Raw genomic sequence first — 11364 nt, 5'->3', positions numbered from 1 at the left:
ACTTTGCGATTCGTGGAGTTCCTTAAATAACAAGGGACCAGAAACGCAGCGTTCATAACCAAAACATGCATATTTTTCTCTCGTGGAATCAATTTTAGTTTTACTTTTATTTATTTTCTTCTTTTAGAAATTTAAAATTTTACTAATCTGTGTTAGTGGCAACAAAAAGGTGTAATTTCCAAACAGTAAATCTATCATCAAAACATTAATTATTAAATAGCTTTACATATTTATCAATAAAACTAGCTTTTTGTTTATTCACGCGTTTTTATGGATTTAAATTTTTATTCATATTATATGCACACATATATATATATATATATATATATATATATATATATATATATATATATATATATATATATATATATATATATATATATATATATAATTCAACTATTCGACTTTATACTGTTTAATTATTTTGCGCCATCTTTTTTAATATTCATATATTGCATCTCTTCATTATTAATGTGTTGAAATAAAAACAAAATACACTGATTTCTACTTCAACGGAGTTTGTTTGTCGCAGCAAAGTTGTCATTTAAAGTCCAACGAGACAAAAAAGGCACATAAAAAATAGAAGATAAGCAACAGATGGCATAAAACACGTGAGCAAAAGTTGAGACGCTAAATGGAAACACAAAATCCAGATTCAATTAAAATAATTACATTTAAAAAAAAACAAGAGAAACCGAAACTTTTACTCTAAAAATTTAAAAATTAATAAAGATTATTATTATTATCATTATTGTCACTATTATTATTATTATTATTATTATTATTATTATTATTATTATTATTACTATTATTATCATTCTGAGCTGCGGGAGGACCCTGTGCTCCAGCCTGATGCTGGGATCACCTGATCTGATCCGGTGCATTAAGGTGCATTGATTTGCTCAGTATTTCTGCCCCCGTGTGGTGCTGCCACACTTGTGTCTGTCCTGCAAACACGACAAAACCTCCCTCTGTCAACTTAACCCTAAGATGAATGATCCGGCAGGAAAAATAAACAAAACCGTGAAAACGAAGCCTTATCTGAGTTTTTTTTTCTTATTTTTTTCACTTTTTTTTCATGAAGTGATCATTATTTAGTTGCAGGAAAATGTTTGTCTTTATAAAGTGACATCCTGTTAAAGTTCTGCTCATTTTCGATTGTTTGCTGTTGATTCTTATGCTTTCTTGGGAAATCTTGCACAATCATCATGTTTTTTTTTTTAAGTACATTTTCTAAACATTAAAAAAGGAAAATCCCTCCAATGCATTTCACCATTTAATTTATTTTTTGCATGCAGCTCTGTGTAACTATTCAGACACAACTTCTAAATTAATATATTTTGCCGAGTTTAAATTTAATAAATGTGCATTCCCAAAGCTTTGAAGCTTCCAGATTGCTCTGAGGTTGTCCATAAATCTCTATATTACTGGGATTTTTCCCCAAGGGGGCCTCATCTTCAGTGGGTTTCATGAGTTCATACATAATTATAAAGCTCTAAGTCCACATGACAGCAGCTGTTTGGTAAAATGAAACTTAGAATAAGTTTAAGGAAATCCTACTGGAGAGTTTGTTTGCATTATATTATTATTAGCATACATTGACAAACACGAATGCTCTCATGAATCCTGAGTCGTCTGGAGATCTTTAAGACGGGCTGGGTTTGTGAGATGAAGGGTAGATGTCTTCGTAGGCAGGTGGCTGTGAAGAGGTGGAGCTGCACCTTCCCAAACGCCTTCTCTCTTCCTCTGTGGTCTTCTGCATGCTGTGGGAAGGCAGAAAACACATCTCAGGCATGCCGCATATCTGAAAAGAACTGGCTAATATCCAAATGTTTACAGATACAATCGCTTAAGGCCGATTGCCTCTTCAAGGAAAATATGAAGATTGAGCAATTCCTCCCCAGATCATTCCTCCGTTCTGGCATTAACCCCAGGAAACACACTGCAGCAGGTCAGAAGTTGTGACAACATAAGTGTGAGCTGGTGAGCAAGCATGCGTTCATATGAAGGGAGCAGCAGTTTACAGTTATTCTAGGTTAACTGTATTATTCCTGCTGTCTGTTTTTATTAAAGTGAATTGCTTTCCTGGAAGCCTGCTGGGAGTAATTGTCTAAAAACAATAAAAGAAAGTGAAAACTTGTAACTTTCCGCTAATGGAATGCAGCTTTGTGTTTAGGGTCTGTCGGAGGATATTTGATTGGATTTCATATAATTGGGACCCCACAATTAGAGGAAAGAAACCTTCTCCTTTGTTTTCTCGCGGGAAAATACATAATATTATTGTTGAATCGGCTCAGTTTGAGAACAGGTGGGAAAATATGTGATGATTTATAGATTCCTGCCTAATGATCCCCTCTTCTTTGAAAAATCGCAAGACGAGCAGTGGCAAAAGTTAAAGTAGAAGCAGAAACAGTTTAAAAAAAAAAAAAGGCCAGGAAAAAAGCTCTTGAATGTAGATATGGAAGTAAAAAGATGGCCTTCGATGTGACTGCATTACTCTGAATACCCTCCATCAGTTTAATAAGACATATCCACTCAACTTAACTACATCCACTTTACCTAAATGAGGAGCTAATACAATGCAATTTTGGTTTCACAGGATATGAAAATAGGAAGATAATTTAAACTCAAAAATTAGCAAACATAACGTCTCAATGTTCTCATGGAGGGATAGACGGGAATTTGGCCCTGTGGGACGAAGAAAACCCATGCTTGCACAGGAAGAACATGCAAACAAAAGATTTAAAGATCTGCTTTTTACAGTTGTAGGTGTCAATCCACAGACGTCAGGACTAAGATTTAGTGAGTAAAATTCCAAAATTTAATGTGGAGAATGTGCAGAAGTGAGAAAACGCTACTTTAAAAGTCTTCTTATTGCCCACCTCTGCACATGTGTGCTATAAACTGTCTTTAATATGACATTATAGACGACACAGAGGATTATATGAGAGGAAGGGAAACTATTTTGGTGCTAAATATCCCAATTTTACTGACACGCGGCTTAATTAATTTTATGAAAAGGCAAACAATATTATGCAGCGGCAGCCTGCTCGTAGCAACAATACCAAGCATTCACTGTGGCACGGACAGCCAATCGACACATGTTGACTATCATCGAGACATTAATTGCACCATAATTGGGTGAGAGCGCACTGACAGCCAAAAACCACTCTGGGCCAAGTGAAAAGTGATTCTGTGGTTAAAACTAAATTAACTCTGGCACGATGTGTCTGCCTTAATGAAAACTGAGAGAAAATGTGACTTTTAACACTCTCCCATTTGATTTAAGATTAACTCCGCGCCCGTTAACTCCGCTGCGGGCCCTGGTGGCAACACATTGCATGATGGGTAAACCTCACAGAGGCCTCTCACACTCACGCTTTGAAACTATGGGATGTTTAAAACTCCGCAGAGCACCATTATCTTAAGATTCAACTGTCCATCCACCTTCTTTCACACATGAGCAGAGGAATGGTGCACCTTGGGTAGTTTTCCAGGAGGCCAGTCGCATATAATCACACACACATTCACACTTTCAGTGACTCTGAGTCACAAATTAACCCTGATTGCATGTTGGCTGGTTTAACCTGAGAACATCCAGCACAGGAAGAACCTCTGCGCAAAAAGGCCTCAGGAGCCCAGACTCCTAAACGCCAGAGGTTTTCTCTCTGTGAGGCTCTGAACCACTGTTAAATATAAGAATCTTACAAATGTTAAACAGCAACGGCAGCTTGTTGACATACAGATTTCTATAGATATAAATTAGCAGTCTTTTGTCTAATGTGTCCATTTTACAAATCTATATGTGCGTAATCTGATTCAGAAGCACTTAATGAAACACAAAATCAGCAATATATAACTATTTATGTAATATTTCACACTGGATGGGAGTTTTATCAAGATAAACACAGACATATTATGTTTTCATGCTGGTGGTTAAATACGTTCAAATATTTTTCATTTATTTCATATTGGCCAGATGTTAATACATAGTGTAACTTATTCTAGTCTTATGAGCTGATCATCTACATTTAAACCTGGTTTCAGCCTGTTTTTTCTTATCTTTATTGTAAATGCATCAATCAGATGCACTAACTGGAGGAAAAAGAGGCCTATATTGTTCAGCCCACCATGAGAAGCCCAAACCAGGCGTATCAAGCGTGGTTATTTTTCAGTTTTCTACGCCCTCCCTGGCTCTCTCGGGAGCTGGATGACCCCTACCTGCTGCTCCTGCGGTCCGTCTCCATGCCTCCAGACGAGTGGCCTTCCCCTGCTGCGCTGTCCACAGAAAACAAGGCGTCGTACGAAGGGAGCGCCACTGCGACGTCAGTCAGGGAGCTGCCGGCCTGCTCCACGTCCTGGCTGATGAAGCTGTACGCAGGTGGCACGCAGAGCATCGCCGCCCCACCCTGCAGCACAACCGGCCGATTCGCGGCGTGGAGCATGAAAGGCGGCCTCCCCGAGGGCTGCTCCCTCACCGGAACCACAAACATCTCAGCCTCCGGCCGCCCGTAGGGCCAGCAGCGCCGCATCGCGCACTCCATGACTCTGAGGAGGATGAAGATGCCTCCGCAGAGGATGAAGATGGGGCCCAGCATCCAGCCCCACAGAAAGCTGTTGCTGGGCGAGAAGTAGTTCTTCCGGGCCATGGCGGTGCAGGTGATGCCCACCAGAGTGAGGAAGGTTCCGGAGAACATCAGGGCCGCTGCGGTCTTCTTGGTATCCCGGAGGTCTTGGGAGCCGTGATCGCACGCCGCCGCAGGTGGAGCCTCTCGGTTGGAGTCGCTGGCGGCCGAAGGGGTTCTCACGGCGCTGGTCTCCATTGCATGCCTCTGCCATATGGCGTCGATCCATAAATGGCAGGGCCCTTCCTGCTGCATGAGTCTACGCACACAAACTGGATGCTTGAAGAAAGACTGAGTAACTGAAGACTCCGATCTTCCCCCGAGACGAGTTACAGATTAACCTGCGGTTTGAATCCTGTTTTAAGCTCTCCATGTGAGTTCAAAGGGCAACTTCTCTGCCTCAGGGCAGATAGGAAGAGGTGGTTTTTAATTTATGGCATTAGAGAATTCATTCATGCACAAAGTGCTTGAGAGTGAATATGTGACAAGTGCAACACGTAAACTTATTGAAGAATGTAGAACAGGTGTGAGTGGATGGGCAATAACGATGGCGTCATGACTCCCAGTCCATGTTCTCCTGGGATTCGGTAGTTTATAGTCGAGAGTCATCTGGAAAAACAATCCAACTTCGTCATCTGTCTGCACGAACATCTGTTTACTCATTGTTGTTAATGTTTCCAGCTTATTGTTCTCTGCGCATGTGGATGTGGTTGAAATACAGTAACAACCAGCAGCACCCACTCGTGGCCGTGCCTTAAAACTGCATCGTTTCCATCATTTCTGCTGTTTCCGTGTAAACGGGCGTCGTTTTCAGAATGTCGCCATGTAAACATGGAACTTTTCTGAAAGGAAAACAATGTTTTTTCACTTAGAACACTGCTAAAGTAACTCAAAATGACTGGAAACAGCTGCAATGGCTACAGTGGTTTAAACACTTAAAACATGGTAACAAAGTCAAAAACTAGACAATTCCAGCAGGAATTAAAGCTGAACCACTAAAAACAGCTAAAATAGAACTGGGGGAAAGAGCACAAATGGTTAAAATAGCTAGAAAGTAAAACAGTGAAAATAAATAAATTACCTAAACCACTAAAAGTGGTTCAAAATGGGTTAAAAAAAAAACTAAATAATATCTAAAACAGTTAAAGTTAAAGTAACTGGAAGAGCGAAGAGCAGTTGTTTCTTAATCAGAAGGTCGCACGTTTGATTTCCTGTGTCTTCCTGTCCACGAGTTGAAGTGTCCTTGAGCAAGACACAGTGCATGGACTGAGCGCCTCGCATGACAGTCGCCTCCATTGGTGTGTGAGTGAGTGTGTGTGTGAATGGGTGAAAGTAAAGTGCCTTTGGGAGGCCCCTTCGTTTGAGAGTTAAAAAAAAATTGGGAGCGTCGAAAGTCCTTCTGAGAAGACAGGCAGATTCCCGCACGCACAGAACGTGATCCCAAATCCAGCCTGTCACTTGCCATTTGACACGGACACGTCTCCCGACCGCGCCGCTATGCATAACTTATCAGCGACGGCTCGAGCCGCACAGGGGCTGAACAATCGGCGCAGCATGTTAAGTGGAGGGGCTTAAAAACACATCACGCTATAACGTGTGACAATCGGGGGCTGAATGAGCCGCACGCCGAGCGAAAACCACACGCAGCACGCAGGCGCCGTCAACACTCCGACCCAGGGAGGGGAGCCATTACTGCAGCCCACCGCTCTCTGAATCACAGAGTGAAAGGTTTCACGCAACTGAAGTCGACTGTGCATCTAACTGAGCTGCTTTGCTCAGAAGCCACAGACACTGGAAGCTTCCAGTTAGAGAAATGATCCACCTGAGTCAATCCAGGGTTACTCAGCCATGACCTGCGAGTCAATGATCTACCTTCACTAGAAGAAAACTGACACTAAGATGACCTGAGTAACTTTTTCTTCCAACCTTTTGACCGATTCCTGATATAACGAACAAATATTTCAAGAAATTACAAAAAAAACTACATGTGATTGTTGTCTAAATGGTAGAATAGTAGAAAAATTACAATAAATGTGTTAGAGCACCACAGAGTAACCCACAGCTTTAGATATGTTATAGAGACACGGTGGGAAAAGAACATTAGATGAAGGGAGGAAGTCCAAAGTGTTCCAGTTATCTGTGACACTAATGAACCTCAACATGCAGGGAAGCTGAACAGAGAACGTCAACAGATTTGTGAAGTTCCTATTTATACACACAAGGACTGACGAGACAACGAGGCGCAGCTGATACCAATCACAAGTTAAACAATCAGTAACAAGGAGGATCAGGAGACATGAAACACAAGAAGCCACGCTGACAGGAGGTCAATAGAACCAGGACAAAGATGAACTGATACCCCTAAAAATCCCATTTTCATCAATAACCAGCAAAAACCACCGATGTACAGCAGGATCCTAAATAATACATGAAATACTGGAAAATCTAGATTATATTTTGATGATATTTCAGTATCAACAAAATGTTTTGACACTACTTTATTTACACAGATTTTATCATATTCAAATATACAGTATGAAAAAAACATCCAAGTTACTTTGAAGTCTATTATTCATACCTGAACGTCAACTGGATTGACTGCATGATGGTTCAGTGGTTAGCACTGAAACCTCAGACAAGAAAAGAGGGTTTGATTCCGAGACCTGTGCATGTTTTGTCTGATTTCTCCGACATGAAATACACTTGTTAAGATCACAAATAACATCTCCATGTGTTGGCCTTGTTCCTGACTCGCGACCTGACCTGAGTGCACGTTCACTTTAATCCAGAGTTATTTGGGAAATTCTGCAGCTCCATAGATCATCTGAATAAAGAGGAAGAGGAACGTGAGGATGGACCAACAGCTGTCCTGCTGACTCTCATTTATATTTGTGAGTGGCGAACCACACATATTTTTTTTTGGTTTCAGCTGGTCTTTGAGTCTGATCTACTGAGGATAGCTCTTAAAAAAACATCCATTTATTCTGAGACATTTTCTGTTTTCTACCTCAAACTCTGATTCGTGACAGATCATCTTCCAGGCTGCCCTTCTGTTTTTACCATTTGGGATTTAATTGCGGCAACACCCTGACATTTCTGATAACTTCCTCCGCCACCGCGTCCGACTGCACATGTCTGTACTGGAGGTGACCGCAGGCAAACTAACACGGAAGCAATACATCCAGCAGGTCGTTCTTATGTAAACAAGCTCCGAAAACTCTCATTTGAATGGTCCTCCTGGCACGTGTTGTGACTGACGGTGTTATTTTTGGTGAATTTCCTGCAAACTGCGTGCACGTTTACAGTGCAATCTATTCGTGTGAACATGTAATTTAGCACGCTTTACGCAGGATCCGAATAAATCAGCCCTTTTGTGTCTTATTTTAACGCGGCTTTCATGGTTTTATGACAAAACAAAGCGTCTGTTAAGGCTGCCAGTTCAGTCCGTCGGCGTGTGAGGCCCATGCAGCTGCAGCTGAGCCGTCTGCAAAGTAGCGAGACGTGTGTGTGTGTGTGTGTGTGCTACAGTTGAAAAAACACCTACGTTCATGAAAGTTTAATTCCAAATGCAAACATGGTGACATGCAAACATGTTTTTCAGCTGAATTTCAGAGCAGTCTGCTCTTCTCCCAGTGGGCCGCTTGCATTTGCCTACATTAAGGCACATCCGCGTCGTGTTGCGTGTAACAAGCCGGCCGGCCAGAAAGCGGCATAATACGCAAAACAAAAGCATTTCAGAGGGAAACGAGTACGACTGTCAGACACACGAGCGGCTGATTGGACCCGACCTGCACGTATCTGTGTCCTTGAATGTGGATGCGAGTGTTTACCGTGGCCTCAGCTCATTTCACTTGGCTCTAATGAACGAGGGGACAGATACCTACACAAAGAATCCATATGAGCCCAGTGTTTAAAGAACCTCCCAGAATTAAAAGCTGCGCAGATTCTTTCAATTAACAAACTCCAAATATTTACAGAGTGAACATTTCCTCTCTGGAAGGAAGGAAAAGTTCTGTTTATGTCCTGTTGACTCACTCCGGGGTGTATTGATCCCCAGGGTTTCAGCTTCATCTTACTTCATCCACCCATCGTACAGTCCTCTGTCTCTGTGAAGCACGAACACTGACTCACTGGTGGTATTTCAGTATCTCTAAAGAATGTTTAAATTACTTTCTTCAGCGCTGGACCAAACAGCGCTCTCACAACTATTTCAGGGATAACGCATGCAGGAATCTAAATTCACATTATTTACACAACCATAACTCCAAATTTGAGTTTGGTGCATTCTTTGATTGGTTTTTATCCTCTTTTTACCAAATGGAAGTCACGTGGAGCATAAACTTGTATACAACTTTTCACTTTTAGGTTCTCTCAGCTGTTTTGAGCCATTTCATCATTTTCAGTGGTTTAATTAATCTTAGTTGCTTTTGCTGCAGAAGGTGAACTGTTTACTTGATCTTGATTTTCAGTATGAATCCATACCATGAAGGCTGGGCCTCATGATATGAGGCCCATTAAAAGATTGCCTTTTGTATTGAAAAATCTAAAGATGAGTATTTTTGTTTTAACATAATGCATGGCAGCGACTGAGGCGCTCATGTGGAGCCGTGCGTTGCAGACAGCATCACATTAAGGTTCCCTTCACACTTGGCAGCTTTGACCCTAATTAACCAACCTCTGGTGTGATTTGATTGTGTATTTGTGGACATGTGAGCATTTCCGTTCAGTCACAGACAAGAAAACTGTCTCTCTGAGAGGTTTAAGCTGACTCGGAAAAAACCTCAAACGTGCTAAGAGGTTAACATTCCTTGTCTCCCAGCAGCAGGTCTTCATTGGAGTTGTTGGAACTTCCTGTGGCTGACTATGAATTAGAGATTAGCAGCATCTCTCGGCCTGTCATTAAAATGTTAGTATGCAGGAAGAAAGAGCACCATAAGATACAGTGACTCATTGAATTAACTAACTAGTGGACCAGAGGTGGAGCGTGGGTCTCAGTACAGAGGGGGCGGAGCATTCTCGATGGGCCCTTATAATAGTAATTTTACCATTCAAGCAATCCCTCATCCTACCATCAAACAACACACTAATGCTCACTTTTATTGAGCCAAGCAAACCTATATGCTTCAGAAAGCAGAATAAAGTCACAAACCAGTTCACAAACTTGTTCTGAAGAACAAATACACATGTGCACGCACACACGCACACACACACATACACACAACTGCAGACTGACAGCTGTCAGTCTCAGAGCGTCGCTGTCCATGGTGCTGAAAAAGCTCAGCTGAAAAGTCACGGGCAGCATCTGTACCATCTTTGATACAGCTTAAATATAAAATGAACACAGCTGGTCTAAAATTACACAATCTATTCAGATAGATATAGACACAGCTATCTAGATCTTTTGGAATTCACGTATATTAGAAAAAAATAGACTCGGCGGTCTCTTGTAGTTGAAAGCAACACAAGGCACATTCAAATAGGCAGGTGTTTAAAACCGAGGCATTCTGATAAAGATAATATTTTTGAAGGTTTCACTGACTCACCAGTGGCTCCGATGTTCGGTTTTGGGTAGTACCGCTAGCAGCTAGCATAGTGTTTAGCATACTGTTTAATGCTTAATGCCGCACAGCCAATCAGCGCTGGCTTACAGCTCTGATGCATTCATGGACAGTCGTAATCTAAGAATTGGCAAATTGGAGCTCACAATCATATGTATACCTTCTGACTAACACTGCATATTTTATTATAATAATTTATTTCCGATCAAATGTCAACACATCACATGAAACGGGGCCCTATGTCCTTGTGGGCCCTGACCGCCCCCTTGCCCCCACTCTGGCTCCGCTACAGTAGTGGACGTAAGAGACAAAACTGAGACAAAACAGCAGTCGGAAATTCATCACAAATACAACTTCACTTGTTGCTGCATGATACCGTCCAAAGTCAGCTACTGTTTAAGTCTTGCAATCCAAGTTTCCACCACCAGATGGTGAACAGAGTCATTTACTGATGGAAATGTCAGCTGAAAATTAGCCGAAGCTCTTTTTATCACACAGTTTACAGTCTTTGTGATTTTTTTCCAAGATTATGTAATCACTAAATAATTTACATTGACTCATACATATTGACACTATTATTGACTTGAGACACTTGTTTTCAAGTGTGTATTTATGACAATATTATTGCATTTTCAGACTGGGCACGTCAGTCGAGCATCAGTGTGGCTATAAACTTGTTTATCTTCAATCAGAGATGGACTCATCTGAAACTTGAAACCGAAATAGATGGAGTTAAAACTGTGAAAGCTACACACACACACACACACACACACAAACACACACACACACACACACACAAAACTTCCACCAATTCAACCACTAGTAACTAAGTTACAGAGGTATTCAACATGTGAGGCATGCTGCGGTTTTCTATTTAACATCCACACAAGTTGGTCACTCTCAGCATTTCACTTCTTAGTTAATCTGTCACTTTGATATCTGAAGACCCCCACAAGACCCCTGAAAGCAGGTTAGTGTCTGTGTACCACTTCACATGTATGGGGTTTTAGCCCAGGCCTGAACAGAGGATGAGGTGTCCAGTGTTGGACGTTGACTTTACTGCGGTTCCCACTCTTTTTTTTTTTTTTTTTTTTTTTCTTGTACTGGATAATCGTTCCGTCCACTCTTGGCCAGCGTTCTCAGAGTGAAACCACTAATTTTCCTGAACTTGCTCTGAAATC

At 41.4% G+C, this 11364-nt stretch overlaps 1 protein-coding gene across 1 annotated transcript; it reads right to left on the bottom strand.

The window, feature by feature from the left end:
* Nucleotides 1-1645: 1645 nt before the first annotated feature.
* On the bottom strand, nt 1646-4880 carry tmem174 (transmembrane protein 174). Its single transcript, XM_030085658.1, has 2 exons — nt 4222-4880; nt 1646-1763 (listed from the first exon to the last, which is right to left on the bottom strand). Exons 1-2 carry the CDS (start codon nt 4878-4880, stop codon nt 1646-1648), a joined length of 777 nt encoding a protein of 258 aa, XP_029941518.1.
* Nucleotides 4881-11364: the final 6484 nt, after the last annotated feature.

Source organism: Salarias fasciatus (genome assembly GCF_902148845.1).
Source record: "Salarias fasciatus chromosome 7 unlocalized genomic scaffold, fSalaFa1.1 super_scaffold_4, whole genome shotgun sequence".
Classification (NCBI taxonomy): domain Eukaryota; kingdom Metazoa; phylum Chordata; class Actinopteri; order Blenniiformes; family Blenniidae; genus Salarias; species Salarias fasciatus.
Note: the sequence above shows the minus strand (reverse complement) of the source record. Positions and strands in the feature narration are given on the sequence as shown.